Source organism: Macadamia integrifolia, chromosome 13, assembly GCF_013358625.1.
Source record: "Macadamia integrifolia cultivar HAES 741 chromosome 13, SCU_Mint_v3, whole genome shotgun sequence".
NCBI lineage: Eukaryota > Viridiplantae > Streptophyta > Magnoliopsida > Proteales > Proteaceae > Macadamia > Macadamia integrifolia.
This window is the reverse complement of record NC_056569.1, coordinates 1288915-1306852: the sequence shown is the minus strand read 5'-3', so window position 1 is coordinate 1306852 and position 17938 is coordinate 1288915. Positions and strand designations below refer to the sequence as shown.

At 37.7% G+C, this 17938-nt stretch overlaps 2 protein-coding genes across 2 annotated transcripts; both read right to left on the bottom strand.

The window, feature by feature from the left end:
• Positions 1–1620: 1620 nt before the first annotated feature.
• LOC122060178 (organic cation/carnitine transporter 3-like) lies at positions 1621–3481 on the bottom strand. Its single transcript, XM_042623375.1, has one exon. The coding sequence runs from the start codon at positions 3397–3399 to the stop codon at positions 1807–1809; it is 1593 nt and encodes a 530-aa protein (XP_042479309.1). The 5' UTR covers positions 3400–3481; the 3' UTR covers positions 1621–1806.
• A 6548-nt stretch (positions 3482–10029) lies between these two features.
• Positions 10030–16865, bottom strand: LOC122059538 (NADH dehydrogenase [ubiquinone] 1 alpha subcomplex subunit 13-B-like). Its single transcript, XM_042622379.1, has 3 exons — positions 16651–16865; positions 10497–10568; positions 10030–10366 (listed from the first exon to the last, which is right to left on the bottom strand). Exons 1-3 carry the CDS (start codon positions 16863–16865, stop codon positions 10222–10224), a joined length of 432 nt encoding a protein of 143 aa, XP_042478313.1. The 3' UTR covers positions 10030–10221.
• Between the last annotated feature and the right edge of the window lie 1073 nt (positions 16866–17938).

Genomic DNA, 17938 nt, shown 5'->3' with positions numbered 1-17938 from the left:
CCAATAAGAGCGGGGAAAGAAAATGCATTTCAATGGGTATTAATTCACTGTACAAGGTGGCCCACATGGTTATTGAAGAGAGTGTAATTATGAAAGAGCATATATTGTAGGCAACATGCCTGTCATTTGCCCTTGTCATATTTGTGTATAAATACGTAAGAGGCTTGGGCTTGGGCTTGGGTGAGTTTTCGGGTTATATGCTAAAGGTATTAACCCAAGTACAGTCCAACCTAACCCAGGGTTTTGTTATTGAAAAGGCCAACCCAAAGCCAAATTATGCCATTTCCTACACGGATCGTTCATTGGGATAGACTCCCTCTCCATTTCATTGATAAGTTATCTATGACAGATCTTGAAAGCGAAGAATCCAGAGTCCCTTAATTAATTTCCAAATCTGTTGACAGCAAAGGATGTCATGCATGATTAATCAAGGCAATAGTAAAACCCTAAAAAAATGTATTTAATTAAAGCAAGAAACGTGTTACGTAGGTGGCAATTTGATCATTTTTTTTTTAATTTTTTGGAAATTTGATCATCATATGACTGGATGGATGAAGACAACATTCAAAGGAGAATATACCTAGGCTGTGTAATTATTAATTATTAATTATACATGTGTTGCAATTTGTAAATCAATTCTTATGTATCATTTCTTTTAATGTCTATATTGGAGATTTCCATTATAGGTGAGGGGATTGGCTTCAAATTGGCAAAAAAAAATTAAAAACTTGAATCAAGAAGATTTTTTTTTTGATAAAGATAAAGATCTAAAATGGGTTTTAGGAATAAGCACTAAAAAAAAAAAAAAAAAAAAATCAAAGACCAATTGGGAAAAAAAAAAACTTTCCTATTATGTGGATCCCATGTGGATGATGTGATCGTCATCAATGTAGTACAGATCCGCCCCTCCCCCCTTTCCACTAGCTTCATGGGAAGCTCTCTTTGCTTTTATATATGTTAGTTAATTTTGTTACCTAAATCAGGCATAAGAAATTAACAATTCACTATACTTTTTTTTTGGATAGAAAAATAATCAATAATTACATTCAAGTCATTTTATAATAACATTTTCAAATAAACAATGATGGAAATTGAACCAAACCATCCTATCCGTAATATAATGGACCTACCTAGTAAATTAAGTGGCTAATAGTCCTTGAATTAAAATGCAAAAAACATTGATCAAAGTAAGATGACGACATATGATGAATGTAATCAATAATCATCTTAATTGATAAGGCCAAGACCTTAGAGCTTGGTTGCAAACACAACACTACCTCTTCGTTGTCACACTCAACATGTAGCTTGTAAGCCCCATTTGAAAGAGCTTTTAGTAGTCCCTCAAGGATGGTTATAGCCTCTACAACCAGTACATCATCAAACATTATTGAGCTTTTACCTATTTTTTTTAAGACACCCATATGCCCTTTACTTGTCAATTCCAAATCCCGTGCCATGGTTAGTGTCTTGTATTCCTTGGCACCATCTTGGGAAACCCATCCCACATAATAATTTAAAAAGAAAAAAGCGTGTAAGAGATAGATTCCATTTTCTATCTGCCCTCATATAGTATTTTTAAAAGAAAAAAACATGTAAAGGACAGATTCCATTTTTTCCCCCTGCCCTCACTATTGTCAATACAAATATACAATACTCGTTCAAGCAGTCTAGATTCACAATCAACTTGTGGTTTTTCTTTTGAGATTTAATATACAATTGATCTCTTAAATATAATAAAAAGACATCTCAGAAAATTTGAGAGAGAGAGAGAGAGAGAGAGAGAGAGAGAGATGGGATCCACTAAACTTAGCAGAGTTGACCCCATGCTGACAGAGATCCACCGTCACTAGCTGCAAGAGTTTCCTTGTACTCTTGTTCATCCATGGTGTCACATAGTGTCCCACCTTTTGTCTCCGGCAAGAAAGCCACAAACAATCCACAACACCCTATCACTAACCCAAACACCCCATAAGACAAAAACTCATCCTTCATCTTCCTCCCCACAGCCACCAATACTGGACTAAAAACACCACCAAACACCAAAGCTTGTCTCACTATCGATAACGCCGAGTTCCTCACACTCGTCGGAAACAACTCCAACGTATATATCATCACCACATTAAAAGCCGTACAAGCACTAAAGAAAGATACCAATTCTAACCCTATCTGCAACTCCTTCCATGAACTCCCTATCACCACACACGTTACACTACAAATCCCACTTACCATCGTGAATATTAACAACGAGCTTCTCCTATTCAGTTTCCCTATCAAGAAAAACGTGATCAACGATGATGGTAGTTCTGATAATGCGTTAAACGTCACGCTTAAGTAGAGGTTAAAGGCTAAGTTACCAACCCCTAATGGCATCCCATAGTAAACCATTCCGATCCCAAACCCAACTGTCATAACTGCCGATAACCGTCGACGTGACCAGCTCTTCCCTAATAAGATCTTCATGGCCGAGAATAGATCCACGTTGTTGTTATTACACGTGTCATCGTCTCCGATTGGTAATCTTGAGAAGCTGTAGGTTATGCTGCTTTCTGTTCTTGATCCGATGCTTCTCAGTGTCTGGATGGCTTCTTCTTTCCTTCCTCGTACTAAAAGCCACCTCGGTGATTCGTGGAGTAGGAAATGGATTAATACACAGTAACAGATGGACGGAATCGAGGTCCAGAGGTAGAGGATTCTCCATGATGAGCCGTTGGTTAGGTAGGCTATGGCTGGTAAAGATAAGAAGCCGATTGTGAAGTAGAAGAATCCGATGATACCCACTTGGCCTCGCCATCTTTTTCCGACTAGCTCTGAGGATAGAACAAGGGCGGCGGTGCCTATCGTTGCGCGGCCGAACCCGCTGACGAATCGGAAGAACGAGTAGACCCAGACGTTGGGGGAAAACACAGTGGAAGCGGCTGCTACGGACATGATCATACATGAGAGGACTAGCATGTTCTTGCGACCAAGTGACGAGTCGGCGAGTGTGGCGAGAACGAGTCCACCCGCGAGACAACCAATGAAGAAGGAAGATCCTGGGAGGCCGGCTATGATTGGTCCGGAGCATGCGAGGTTCCACTCTGATACGATTGAGGATCGTAATGGGTTGTCCCAGGACCATGAGCTTCTGGGTAATCCGCAAGGGTTGGGGGCCGAGTTGCATAACTCGTCGTCGGAGCGAGTGCAGTGCCAGGTGGGATCGACGTCGGTGAAGATACTGATGAAGGTTTGTTGAGCATCGAAGAGCCAAGCGAAGGAGACGAGGATGGCTTGAAGGAATTGGGCCCAACCGAGGGTTCCTATACACCGTTCGAGGGTAGAGTCTAAGGAAGGGAGGTGCTTCGCTAGTAGAGGAGCTTCGGACTCGGACGAGTTTGATCGAGGTAATGATGAATCAGTCATTTTCAGGCTATCTAAGAGGTCAGAGACACATGGAAATGGATCAGTGGAGAAGACTCGTGAAGAAGAGGGGTATTTATATAGAGGTGACGGTGAAGTAGGGTTCAAGAGAGAACGTAATGGGTCTTGGTGTTTTGCAGATTGGTGGGACCCACTACCCACCAAAATGAGAACAGGGACCCACTCAGATCATATGTTCAATATTTTAAATTTTACCCAAAAAAATGAATCTACACATGGAGTTTTATGTATTTGGTCAAAGAATGAGTTGGCTCTTGCACGGCAAAGATTCCTTTGTTAGATTTTATTAGTGGACATATATATATATATATATATATATTTTTTTTTTCTGATGTAAATCTGAAAACGCATTGAATTAGGAAATTTGTTTTTCGGTAACCCCTTGTTTCTGCTTGGTTTCGTGATTTAGATCTAAGAGGAATTCCAATTACATGAAGTAAAATCAAACCCGGGTAATAGATTAGTTGTAAAAAGGCTCAAGTTGAAGACATATATTAACACACAATGCTTTTGGATCAACAGAGTTACACCTAGAATTAAGGGTGTCAATTTCAAATCAAAACCGAATATCGAATTCAAAATTGAGCCAAATTAATCAGACCAAATTGATTCGGTTCAAATTCGGTTCGAGTATGTGAGTATGGACCTCGATTTGGCTCGTTTCGGGTGTAAGAATCATCGGTTCAACTGAACCGATTTGCTCTTAAAACCAAAAAAATGAAAAAACCCTAGTATTATTAAGAGAGAATTTTTAGGTGGCAAGCGTTTTTTTATAATTTATCATTACATATTTACATATTAAGACAATTTTAGAGTTAGCAATGGCCACAAGGTCCATAACTTGAGCCCATTATGGCCTTTGGTCCATCACAGTCATGGTCCAAAAGTAAAACCATTTGCATAACCAAATTAAAACCGAGGTACAAAACCGACTTGAAACACGTATCAGAACCGAATTGGAACCGTGCTGAACAGAACTAAGCCAAATTGAATTGGCTTGAGTATCTAACAATGGAACCTAGTCGGTTCTCGATTTGGTTTTGATCCACCTTATCATCATTCGGAACTGAACCAAAACCGAATGAAATAACCAGAACAAAGCCGATTAACACCCTAACCTAGAATGTTAAAAATTAGGGGAATTTTTTTTTATGTCAATGACGTTCCTTTAATCCATCTTTCCATCTGTGCCCTGATAACTAGGTTATGAGGTGGAAATACAAACTTTTTTCCAACATAACATATATTAATGATTAATTACTAATGGTAGTGAAGATAAACCACTCTAAGTATCTATATGTCCTATTGTGATCACAGATAGGGGTGTCAGTCAGTCAGGCAGGGCTAGTCTTGCTTGGGCCTAGCCAAGCCTGACGGGCCTAAACTCTTGGATCATGACCTATCTTTTTAAGAAATGAGTCAGTCCCGATCGAGCTTGTGCTGGGTTCGATTGGGTTTCGAACTTAACTGATTTTCTCCTAATCGAGCTATAATCGGGTCTTAAATAGGGTAGTTTACCAATAAAACTTTAAACAAGCCTTAACGGTTTTTAATTGTCTTAGATTTAAGATACTTTAGTATCTCTTATTAAATCATCAACAATTTAGAAAAGATATTACACTTAATTACATTTAATAATTGATAAAAATATCAATATATGCTCTATTCTATCAAAAAAGAAAAAAAAAATCAAAATATACATATAAATGGTCGGGCTAATCGTGTCGGGGTGCGTCAGGCTTGTAAAAGGGTTGGGCCAATCATGCTTACCCCTTGCACCGTGTATTACCTATTTTAAACGGGTTGTCAGGCCTAAGCCCATTAGTAATTGGTGCAGGTCGGGCCTAGTCGATCTAACCAGTGTAGGGTTGAGATTGACACCCCTAATCACGGATATATATAAAACATGATATTAGGTATTATATCGGGCTATATCTATTGAGAATGTATCTCCAACACACCTGATTTATTAATAAGACTATTTATTTTTATTTACTCGTGACATTTATTTATTGGGCTTATAAATTTACGATGATTCGAATGCAAGAAATCATAATCCAATCCCTTCTATAGTGTGATTGGGTTCCTGCCAATAATATCAATATTGGGTACTTTATTGGGTTGTATCATAATGATTTTAAGCTCCGAAAACTACATTTCAATAAAAATAATATCATATATTAAAGAGCAGTGAAATCATTTCATATGAGAATGAGATAGACAAACACAAAAATAATAATATAACATGACGGTAGTACATAATTATATATTGAAATCTTTTTAATTTTCAATTCTCATTGACAATGATCAATGATGGAAAAGTACAACTAGAGAATGGAGATAGAGATGAAATGAATAGGAAGCGGTGGTGGTGGAAGTGGAACCAATCTATCGTGGTCCAACCAGAGTGACCACCGAATTTATTGAGTACTGAAACCGGGACAGACCACAGTTTAGACTTTTGGTGTACCACAAACCAAAATTATGAGAGAATTAGAAAATGAAAATAAATAAATAAATAAATAAATAAATGTCCACGCTCACTATATATAGCAGAATGATTTAAGTATAAGAAAAAAATACTCGCCGTCGCGTGGCCTTCACATTAGTGTGGGGTCAATGAAGGGACATACACAGGTATAAATAGGGGTGAGTTTTTTTAGCTTTCACACACATGAGGCTGGAATCCAATCAGCAGCTGGTACACCTCTTAATCGGATCACGCATGCACATAGATAAGATGGTGAACTGGAAAGAATAAGAATCTTATCTTTTTTAGATAATGTTAGGAACAGGATTGGTTTCATTATATATAAATAATAAGACTGTCTATTTCAACTTGTATTCAATGATGCAAGTGTATGAGGATTTCAATTTGGTTATGGTTCCACTGTTTTGTACATTGCACATCAAGGAGACAAATTAATAGCAAATGGACAATATTATAGACAAATCAGATATAAAATCATATCTATCAATCATTCATTCACTCATCGTGAGAGAGAGAGAGAAAGAGAGAAATTTTTTCTTCTTTTTTTGGGACTGTAATCTGATGGCATTAAAAGGCTTTCACCAAAACAGGCGGTGGCGAAAGGAGGTGCCCTTGAATTTGGGTTTGAATAGAAGGAAGAGGAGGAAGTGAATGGATCATTTGAAGAGGAGGAAGCAAATGAGTCACCGGTATATGCAGGTTTCACAGTCTTTCACAGGAAGAGAAAGCAGAAGAAATGGATAGAGAAAAAAGTCTCTTGTTTACTGTTGCACTTCTCTTTCTCACAAGAGTTCTACCAAATCAGTGGGGCTTTGCAAAGAGATGGGGTGGGAGAAATGGTCAGCCATGTGGGCTGATAGAAAAAGTTACATTGTCTAAATCCCTACCCTAGTTATCCAAATGACCTAATAACCCATTGGGGTGGAATAGTTTGTAGGAAAACATTGAAATAAAAATGCAGGTAGGTATAGAGTAATTATGGACGTGGTCCATAACATCTTTTTGAAGAAAAAAAAAAAAATGGAAGAAAGAACACTATCTTTTCACCTGTCTACGTCTAGAGACATCAAGTGCGGAAACACTGTGTTATGTCTATGTTAAAGATGCTCCCTTTTACACTTCCATTAGTTTGCACATTGACATGTATCTACGCCAGCTGAGTGAAGTTCACTTACCCAAAAAATATTTATGACCATGATCCAATAGTAGTTATACATTTTATTATGGTGAATTGTCCTTTATTCCCTCATAATCATTATATTCCAATTTTTGTTGTTTGGGTCTCAAATTGCCTCAGTTTTAAATGGACTAGGCCAAAGGAAGAACATCTTCATGGAAGCGCAGTGAATTGGGAAGAAATTTAATGGGGATTTCATTGAGTGGATTGGCAAGCTAGCTAGATACCATTGCTCTCATTTGAAAAATAGGAGTTTTCATATCTTCTGAAATAAGACAAGGATGATGCCATCCTTCAATTCTGATATTCGTGCAGAAATGGAAGACCTTTGTAGAGCTACATTACAAAGAGGAAGAAGTCTCGGAGAAATATTTTCCTTGTGGAGAAGTGAGAGGTCCATCCACTTTGGGTGGTGAGGTGATTTTGTCCATGATTATGTGTATTTGTTTTAGTTTGTACTATGTATGTGTTGTAGTCTTGTAGAGTGGCCTGGTGGCGACGTTTCTTGGGATTGGGGCCTACTAGGATCTCACATTTGGTGCAGCTATCATGAAGGAATCGGGATCCTCTCTTAGGCGTTGATTGCCCAAGTCTTGTCCATAGTTATTTGAACGATCGAAATGTGTCCACAATTAACATTAAAGAGAAAATATAATCTTGATAAGCTTCTCTTGATGGCCAACTTAGATTTGTCATGTCACAAGATAGTGGGGTAATTCTTATTGTTAGATGGATAGACCAACATCTAAATTAGCTTGGTGGCAAATTTCAAATCCAAATTCAATATACTCAACACATGATTGATTGAACTCAACCTATAGGCAGAGATTCCCTAACTATGTTGATTTTGAATTCAATATAACATCAACACATGATTGATTAATGCTTGAAAATCAAAATAATTCACCCACTTGAAGAGGAAAATTTAAGAAACTAAATTGAGGTTTTTACTTTATACCCATATAGTTGATAGAGGTCACTGACACATCAAACTCATCCTAACTTAACGGAGTCAGCTACATAAATCCACACAAAAGAAAGTAAGGGGGAAAAAAAAAAGTCCAAACCCAAAAAGAGAACAGATTTTCACAACGCCACTCAAAATCGAAACGAAACTCCCCTAGAAATTATCTTAAATACTCCTTATTGGATAGGATCATCTTTTCCAACCCCTCCTTTGCCTTAAACTACACATGGTGTGTTGAAGGAAAAATTCATTTTTACAAATTTGTTTGGATAAGTTTATTTTCACACACTATCAGCTGCAAGGTATGAAAATATATTCAATAAAGATACGAAAATATCCTATGAAAAATACAAAAGAGAGAGAACCCAGATCCCAAGCACTCGGAGCAATCACAATCCATGTCAGGAGCCACTTTAAAGTATTAACGTGGAAAATGTCCCAATATATTGTTACAGATAAATGATCAGACTTGATGAAATAGGAGTTGGCACTTATTAGTGGAACCTTTATATTAGGATTTAAGATGGGAAAACATTGAAATAGAAATACAAGTGTGTATAATGTATTTATGGACATGGTCCAATAGCAGTTATGCAATATTTTATGGTGAGATATGCTTTGTACCCTTAAATCATTATATTCCAACTTTTATTGTTTGGGTCTCAAATTGCCTCAGTTATAAATGGATATGGTCAACGGAAGTCTAACCTATCCATTTAATAAGCAGGAGGTCTTTTTGCCAAAGTATTTATGGACGTGGTCCATAGCTAACTTTATCAAAGCAACTTTGATGCATGACAGAAGAAAACTCTTACTCTTGATTAGCTTCTCTTGGTAGCCAACCTTGTTTTTCCACGTGGCAAATGATGGGGTAATTCTTACTTTGAATAAATAAACCAAATCTAAATTTTCCATGTGGCAAATTTCACAACCAAATTCAATATACTCACGCATGGATTGAGTGAAACTCAATTCTGTCGTGGGGAACCTTTTGGGTCCACCTTTCTTGTCCACATCATCATTTAACCTTGTTGATTGTGAATTCAACTTTTGTGAAATCTATCGGCTCCCCCTCCTGCCACCCTAAAAAAAGGCTTATTTGAAAAGAAATTTACAAAATAAAGGCAAATTTTTTACGTTATGGCCATATAGTTAAAAAAGGCCAACGTATACACTAATTATCATGACCAAAGCATTATTATCACATGGCAAAAATAAATGAAGAAGTGCACAAAATTCACTTATATGTTAGTTGGTCTCTTTCCCCTTTCATTTTTGCTAGCTCAAATTGCAGTTTTTACCGTGCCGTCTTAAGTCCATTTGCTTTGTGTTAGTGGTACATGTGCAAAATGAGTGCTCTAGGAGTTGTGTTGAATGTTGATTACATAATTTTCAATGTAGAGTTATGTAGTCAGATTGTTACTTTAATGCTTAGTGGGACTGTCAAAAATTCATTTATTTATTCTTCCTTTCATAAAAGTAGATTAGGTGATGAATTATCTCGATAGTAGACGTAATGCATGTAGAATGCTTTGACTTGGCCAATCTATATTGATACATCAGGTAAACAGTCAATACTTTATTATAGTCTGTCGTAATAAACATGTGACTAATCTATAACGATGTATCAGGTAGACAACCAGCACTTTATTATAATAGCCATAACTAATCAATCTTTTTGCATGGATCCTTACGTTCGTCCTTGCTCGGAACCTCCATATAGCCAATCACATTAAGTTGAGAAAAGACTTTGTAATTGTTATTGTTATTGTTTTGCTAGCTCAAAATCAAAACAACCCTCATCCAAAACAGTATAACTCTACTCTAGGAATTGTCCTAAATACCCCTATTGGACATGGTTATCTTTTCCAGCCCCTCCTTCACCCGAAACTGTTTGGAAGTTCGTTTCACATACTATCAGCCGTTGGTTTTGTTTGTTCCATTAGATGGCCTCGAGTAAGAGAGAGAGACCAGATCTCTGAGCTATCCATGTCAGGAGCCACTTTGAAGTATTAACATGGAAACTGTCCCAATATTACCATCACAACAGATTATCCTTTCCCCAAACAGGATTCAATTCTCAATAGTTAAATTACTTATCCACACTATACAACAAAAGAAAAGTTCAGTTTTTCAGATGGGAAAAACGAAATCTGTCCAACATGCTTCTCACCAAACATCAGGACGGAGCTCACCAGTTGCAGGGGGCATCCATCTCCCAGAATGGTAGACACTTTCACCAACTTTCCAACCAGGCACATCCTTCATTATTCGGGCTTCCTCTTCCAGATATTTTTTCCACTCTTTAACAAATCTGAAAGGAGAGGAAAAGAGGCAATAGATGTTATGAAAGTCTAATACTCTGTGATCCAAGTCTCGCATATACAAAGTTTGTACTCATTACAGGAGTAGAAATGAAAAACTAAAAAGAGGCAACAATAGACCTTTCATCCTCTTCTGCTTGAAGCATGGGTAGTATCGCTCGGCGAGCAGCATATTTCTCTTCCTTAATTGCCCTGTTAAAAAATAAAAAATAAAAATAAAAATAAAAAATAAAGCCACAACACAATCATATTTACCTCCCAGAACATGTTCCTAGGCACCATAATCAAATCAACGAAATTAATCCAAAGCATCCAGGCTGAGCCTAACTAAATGGACAGGAAAACCAAATTGCAAGGGCCCTGTCCCTTCTGTACAAAAGAAAATACCTAAATCAAAACAATGCAGACTCATTAAGGCTGGAAATTTATAATATTATACATATAAAAATTTGATTTAAGTTGAGGTCTGACAGAGATCAAGCTGGAAACAAGAACTAGAAGAGAAAGCAGAATAAAATGTTAGGGTAAAAGCTGGGCAAACTTGTGTCCAAAGTCAAGAATCCCAGAACCACCACTTCAAGTATAAACCATGCAAGCGAATAAGAGGAGGGGCTCATCCAACTAATCAGTGATCCCTGTCTCCAGTAACATAGAAATTCTATTAACCCACAGCCCCCCACTCTCCTGAAACAAATACCCATAACAGATCCTGCTCCCCATCCCACCATTCCTGTCTCCCTTTCACTGTTATAACACCTCTCTACATCTGGCATACTCTATAATCTAGATTCCTGCCACATATATAGCTGGTAACGCCATTCTTTCCAGGGTCAATGCTCTATGTCACCCAAAAGACCTACTCTTACATCAATATGGAGAGAGAAAATGGAACGAATTCCAGGAAACCAGTACACTATTGTGTACTTCACCAAGTACCATTTTCAGCACTTCCACCAGTCTGAAAGTACTCCCTCTTGATAATGTACGCTAGGCTAAAATAACAAACACTAGCACACCTTTAAGAAATCAGAATTGCAGTGAACCTTAAAAGAGGACGTTACCCAGTGCACAAGGCTCCCGCCACTGCGTGGTCTGGGAAGGGTCATAACTATGCAGCCTTACCCCCACTTTGCGGAGAGGCTGTTTCGTGAGAAATAGCAGTGAACCTTAAGACTGAGAAATAGGAGAGAAACTGAAAAAGGTTAGAACTTAACAAACCATAAATCTGATGATGCGAAAACTAAAATATAATAGAGGTTCTAATAGGGTGAATATATGGTTGAAAAATCAAAGAAAGATAATGGTTAGATTAAGAAAAATAAGCATGAACAGGAATAAAAACTAAGAAAAAACAAGAAAATAGAAAGTTAGGAGGAAGGGTAATAGTATAAATCCTACACCATCCGTCTAATGGGACTCAAACTAGGGTTGAATGGAAAAGAGGAAGAGAAGAGCATATTCAAATTCCAGCCACAACTGATGGCTAGAGGGTCTGTTATTGAAGACTAAAATTAAGGAGAAGAGAAGGAATAAAATCTCGTATCACATGACCTGAAACAGTGAAGGAGTTACGAAGCATGAAGGGGAGATTAAGAGCTCACAATGAGAGTAAATAAAATACAAAACAAAAGTCGAGACTCACCAAGGGATTCCCACGGCAGGAGAGCCTTACCTACTGGAACTCACAAAAGTGCAATTGAAAAGAAAGAGAAGAAGAAGGGATATGATCAATGGCTTCACTCACTTATGGTCTGTGGTTGGGCTTTACCACCCTCCCAATCCAAGGATTCACCATCTTGGGTTACACTTGCTTCACCACAAGAGCTACTCTCAGCATCACCACTGAAGAGAAACATGCAATTGAACAATAACCAAAATCGATGGGGGTAGATACCCCATGCTTGTATTTACAAAACAGGTGAAAGCCAATTACAAAATTAGAACTCTCCATGTGTGGAGAGTGCTGGACAGAATAGGATCTTCTAATTACAAGAACAGAAAGATCTAGTTGCAAAAAAGGAAAATCCAAAATAGTAATTAATATCTAAGCAACTAAAGAGCTATTACAAACAGATATTAATCTAAAGAACTAATTGTTGAGCAAAATGCATGTGCAAATGGAAAAGAGGTCTGTGTGAAGCGAGTTGAAGATTGCAAGTTTCATGTCAGGGCAGTAAATAGATTCCCTTATATCTTCGCATCAATTCATCGGATCTAAACATGAAATTAGTGGGAGTTAGTTTTCATACGGAACTTGAATCAGATTCATCCGATAGTAGAATTGAAAGTTAGCAAGAACATTAGAAATGGTCCATGAGTTTCAGGAAGCTATTTGTGCACATCCATCATATTCGAGCTCGATTTCGAACCCCGTGCACTCATTAGAGAGTGGTGTGGAGTGGCTGGTAAGCATATGAAAAATACCCACTCAAGAGAAGGGAAAAAGAAGTCTCTCCAAAGGGAAGAACCCAAGAAGAATTCCTTTGAGCCTTACTTTGAAGAGCATTAAGAGCATCAACATGGGTTGTAGTGAAGGAAGGAGATAACCCACCCCACAAACCTAGGGCTTGTGAAGAAGACACAAGGAAAGTTCTACTCGCTCAAGAATGGCATTTGAAGCTCCAAGGGTGTTGATGTGGAGATTATGAGTGGAAGAAAACAAGGAGAAGCATCCCAATATAAGTAACTTTTCAATTTATGCCTTTCTCTATTGTAAGGATATTAGACTGTCGGCAAGGTGTTTGACAAAATGCCATAGTCAATGCATAATGTAGGCAATTGTGCATGAAATTTGCTTGTATCATTGTAAGCTATCAAGTGGGGGCTTGATAGAGGGGTTGTAGCTCTCCTTTGTGGTGGGTGCCACAAAAAGTTGGGGGCATGGTTCAAGATCTCGGTGAGATCTTCCTATTGTCTCGTTATTTGGGAATGGCGAGACATGACTAGAGGTGATGCAGGAATTGTACATAAACTCGTCTGAGATCTCAACCCATATTTCAACTCGGTTTCAACTGAACCAGACCAAACCAAGCACATAAAAGCTCATATATCGACTCAACTTGATACTCTCTCTCCTCTCACCATGCTTCGAAGAGAAAACCCCTTATACTTTGGGTTTGGGTAGTTTTTCTTGCCAACTATCACTTCTACACTAGATTGGAGATTGTCACTTCCTCATCAACATTTAGAGATCCTTTTATTCTCAAGAACAATTTTAGGCTTTAAAAAAATTCTCAAACCCACTTTTTTCATTGAAAAATTAACATATACTCTCTCGCCTGTCTTTTAATTCCTTATGATTATTTATACTTTTAAAATTGATTATATATGTTCCAACTTCTAAAAGTATTAGATGTTGTGTGGCTTTTGGAATAGCCTAGGGTCCGAAGACTACCTACATTGGGTTTGAAGTCAAAGTACCATTTTGGGTTTCATTAAAAAAAAAGAAAAAAAATTGAGGCTTCCACTCTGTTTAGAAGGCCTAAAATAGGGCAAATGACAAGTTTCAATGGCTAAAAATCCCATATGGTCACCAATACCAAGCATCGAGATGAGCGGGGAAAAAATACCAGATATTTTGGCCCAGCGAAAAGTGGCGCAAGATCAAGATCTTAAACCTTGGTTGGAGGTTGGAACTCCTTTATAGTGGGTGCTACATAAATCCAGGGGTTGGTGCTCTTTTGTGGTGGGTGCCACATAAATTGGGGCCTTGGGGGTCTATGCTCCTTACGGTGGGTTCCACTAAAAGTGATTTGTATTTTGCATTATACCTAGGCTCGATTTGGGTTGTAGCCAAAACCGTCATTTGCACCATGGATGTAACCACACTAGCAAAACAATGTATACTTTGTGCTGTGGATGTTTCTGTGGTTTGCTCTTTTTGCTTTATAAGTGGTTATGTGGACGTGATTATTTATTTTTGCATCCTACAAAATGAAGACACTTCGAGTAATAGTGTCCTGGAAGATTGCGCTACCCATCAAGACACCATATATATATATATATTTGAAAAATCAAGGTGACTAAAGTAAAAGAAGCTTTAAGGGGGGTGAAAGTAGGCAAGGCACAAGCCCAAGACGAGGTCCCACTAGAAGTGTGGAAGAACTTAGGATATGTGGTTAATCCTGACTATCCAAGCTGTTTAATAAGCTTACGCTTGCAGATTTCGTGAGATTCTGAACTCCTTTGCTGTGAGACGCAGTGACACCCTTGGTATAATGCCAAGGTAGCTTAGTGGGATGCCCAATTGGATTGGTGGCATTTTAGTCAAGTTCTAGGTGGGAAGCCTAATACATAACTTGCACCCTGTGCATATCGGTTTTGTTTCCCATTTCTGTTTGGATTTTAACTTCCTATTGTATTTATTGATTCCTTGTTGCCTTGTTATCAGTTCCAGAATTCATTCTAGTGTAGTAACAACCACCATATCAGTCCATCGAATCTGTAGTAGCAGCAGTTCTTTGTTTTCTCTTGTGGTGACTTACGGCAACAACTCACATGCTCTAGTTTCTATTTGTATTCCTTCTTATTTTGTTTATTTAGTTACTAATTTCATTCCACAGTTCTTATTTTGTCTACAGTTGTTATTTCTTCACTTTAGTTAATGTTTTCTGCTGTTTCTAACCTTATGTTTCTTAACTTTAACCACATTCTGTTTCACAACCCCTTGACATCCTTCAATCTAACCATTTAACTTTGGGCAAGTTCAAAATATGTTATTACTTAGCTAAGGGTTTAATTAGTTTCCGAAAGTTTCTAACTTCTCCAGTGGAGTTTAGTTTATAAGTTTATTTCTGTAATTGATCCCCTCTTTTAATGGTTGAGAACTGTTCTCAATTCTGTTTTGAAGTGCAAACCATTCAACTTTGAAGGCCAAAGAGCAACTTTAACCCCAAGTCACAGTGAGCAGAGCATGTCCTTCTTTCATATTCTTCTTTGCTGCTGAGTTTGTCAAATCAAGTGTACCCCACCTGAACATGTCAAAGTAACTCTAATGGTTTCAAAGTGAAACATATTGCAAAATAAATAAATAAATAAAATAATTGTATTTATATGGAACGAGACTTTATGCTGATAATTTGATTGTTAAGAGTTCAACAAGAAATTGCATCATGGAGATCCAACTGTCTAACAATGGCAGGAAAGTGAAGGCTGCCATTCCTACATGCCAAATAACTCATTTATTTAGCAAAATAATATGTCCTCAAAATTTGATTTTATTCTGTCAAAATTCTGGTGGGGACCTAATGAACAGAAACATTTGCTTTTGCCAAAAGAATATGTCCTTAAAACTCGATTTTATTGAATCCAAAAATGGTGGGGATCTAATGAACAGAAAAAAGAATACGCATAACATCGTGGGATTATCTTTTAGTCAGTAGGCACAAATCAAAAGTGGGTATAGGGTTGAGAAAAAACACATTCCATGATAAGGCCATCTTAACTAATTTTTGCCGGAGAACTATAAATGAATCGTCATCTCTTTGAGTCAAAATTCTTAAGCCCTGATATTTTAAAACAACCATTTCCTTCTGTCAAAAAGTCCCAATCGTCATCTTTCACCTGGAGGAGGGGTATGAAAGTTAAGGATTATTTCAAGTCCTTAATCTGTTGGAGAATTAGAAATGGTCAATAAAAAAAGATTTGGACAGACCCATGGATTCCAACAATTCCAGGTTTTTAAATACCAGATTCAATTCAAATGAATTATAATTACAAGCAAGTGAACTCACTAAATTAGAAGCGTCATGGAACTCTGACCTACTAACAATGCTTTTTCCTCCTAATGTTAAAGAAGAAATTCTAAAGATCCATTTTCCATTTCTATTTGTGGAGGACAAGCTTTGTCCTTTGTCTAGATTGGGAACAGTCACATACAAAATAATGGAAGCTAAAACTCCACCCAAATTTAAATTTTTTTTGTGGAGATTTGTGAATATAGATTGCCAAAACCTAATAACCTGCTATTAAACTAGACAGTCATCAATTTTGTCTTCCATGCAGAGAAACTACTTTGACCATGTGGCATGCCATCTTCTAAGGTAACTTCTTAAAAAGAAAGTCCAGAGGAACTGAATTCTTTCAAGCAACTTCTTTTCAAGAGTTGGTTAAATCTTTGCTTAAGCAAATAAATAAGAAATAAATGATTATGTAGGGACAATGATAACCAATAAATCACACAAAACCATATCCAAGACAAGAAATTTCAACCGTGGCATCCAACTCACATATATAGAACAGAGAAAAATGCGAAAATGTGAAATTGATTACATACCTCCTAATCTTATTGCCTTTACCGACCTGATACATGCCCCAGCAGAAGGCACCAAAGGCAGTCAAGAAGATGGCAACAGCGCTGGGGCCTGTATTAGGGATGCGACGAGCATAGCGGACTGGAGGAAATCCACCCGGCGGGGGTCCGTCCTGCAGGAGAGGCATATCCTTCACACTCGCCATCCCCGGCTTATTCCTGACCACTGCCTCCGTCATCTTCTCTTCTCAGCTCCTCACCCTCTCTCTCTCTCTCTCTCTCTCTCTCTCGTTCCAGCTATGATAGAGTACTTCCTCTGAGTTCTCCCTCCCTCTCTCAAGCAGCGTCAGGGAAGCAACGGTTGGACCCCCGGACCGAGTTACGACTTACGAGTTGGTTCCGCAGTTGATGGAGGGTGTTTTGGTAAATAGACGGATCTTCTATAAGTACAGAAATACCCTTAATTGGGCAATCTTTAACTCCTTCCTTCAGGCGCGTTAATGTTATTGGGTGGGTTTAAGATCCCACGTGTATATTTGAAAAAAAAAATGGTAAACAATTCTTTCACTTCCGAAATATTTTAGAATCATTTTTCATTCTTTTTTTTTCCTTTGACTCCAACAAAAATTTGAGAATAAAACAAAAGAGCAACAAAAGAAAGTGATAATTACGAGTTTTAGATATTATTATAGCTAGTCATTAAGGATTGGGTGCCGCCAAACGCTTTTACATAGGTCTTTATATCAAGATACTCACACTCAATGTAAGAATATTGTTTTTTTATGAATTTCCAAATGTCTTGTGAAACCCCAATTGACTCTTCATTGGCATTATAATAGTAGTGCTATGTAAAATTGCTCTTGAAAATGTACATATGGGTGTCAATTAGACTAAGGAAATTCCAAGAATCTTTTTTTTTTTTTTTTTTTTTTTTTAAGTAATCAAAAGGGGTGATCCATGGTAGTGATTGTAACCCCAAGCCGAAGCTCCCAAATAACAAGTAGAACTTCCACAAGACCAACAAGCAATAGTGGGTGTTTACTCAAATTCACAACTAACTGACTCGAACTTAATGGAGCAAGGGTTTTCTTTCACTAGGCTATCAAGCCCATTGAAGGAAATTCTAAGAATTGCAAAAAACTGAAAAGAGGGATTCTTCTACTCTTAGTCAATCCCTTGTCTAAATTAAAAGTAATGGAGGAAGACTCTGACAGATATAGGCATTTTCCTTAGCTATTCAAATTGTACGCCAAGAACTTGGGTTTAAATCTGCCCTATGAAAGCTTCAAACACTTCTTTGGTGTTCAGTTGA

Excerpts from the sequence above, each read along its gene's own strand:
- LOC122060178 (XM_042623375.1), bottom strand. The coding sequence starts at position 3,399 with ATGACTGATTCATCATTACCTCGATCAAACTCGTCCGAGTCCGAAGCT.
- LOC122059538 (XM_042622379.1), bottom strand. The coding sequence starts at position 16,865 with ATGACGGAGGCAGTGGTCAGGAATAAGCCGGGGATGGCGAGTGTGAAG. Across the intron at positions 10,569-16,650 it reads AAAGGCAATAAGATTAGGAG|GGCAATTAAGGAAGAGAAAT; the intron begins GTATGTAATCAA and ends ATTTTTTAACAG. Across the intron at positions 10,367-10,496 it reads CAAGCAGAAGAGGATGAAAG|ATTTGTTAAAGAGTGGAAAA; the intron begins GTCTATTGTTGC and ends CTCTCCTTTCAG.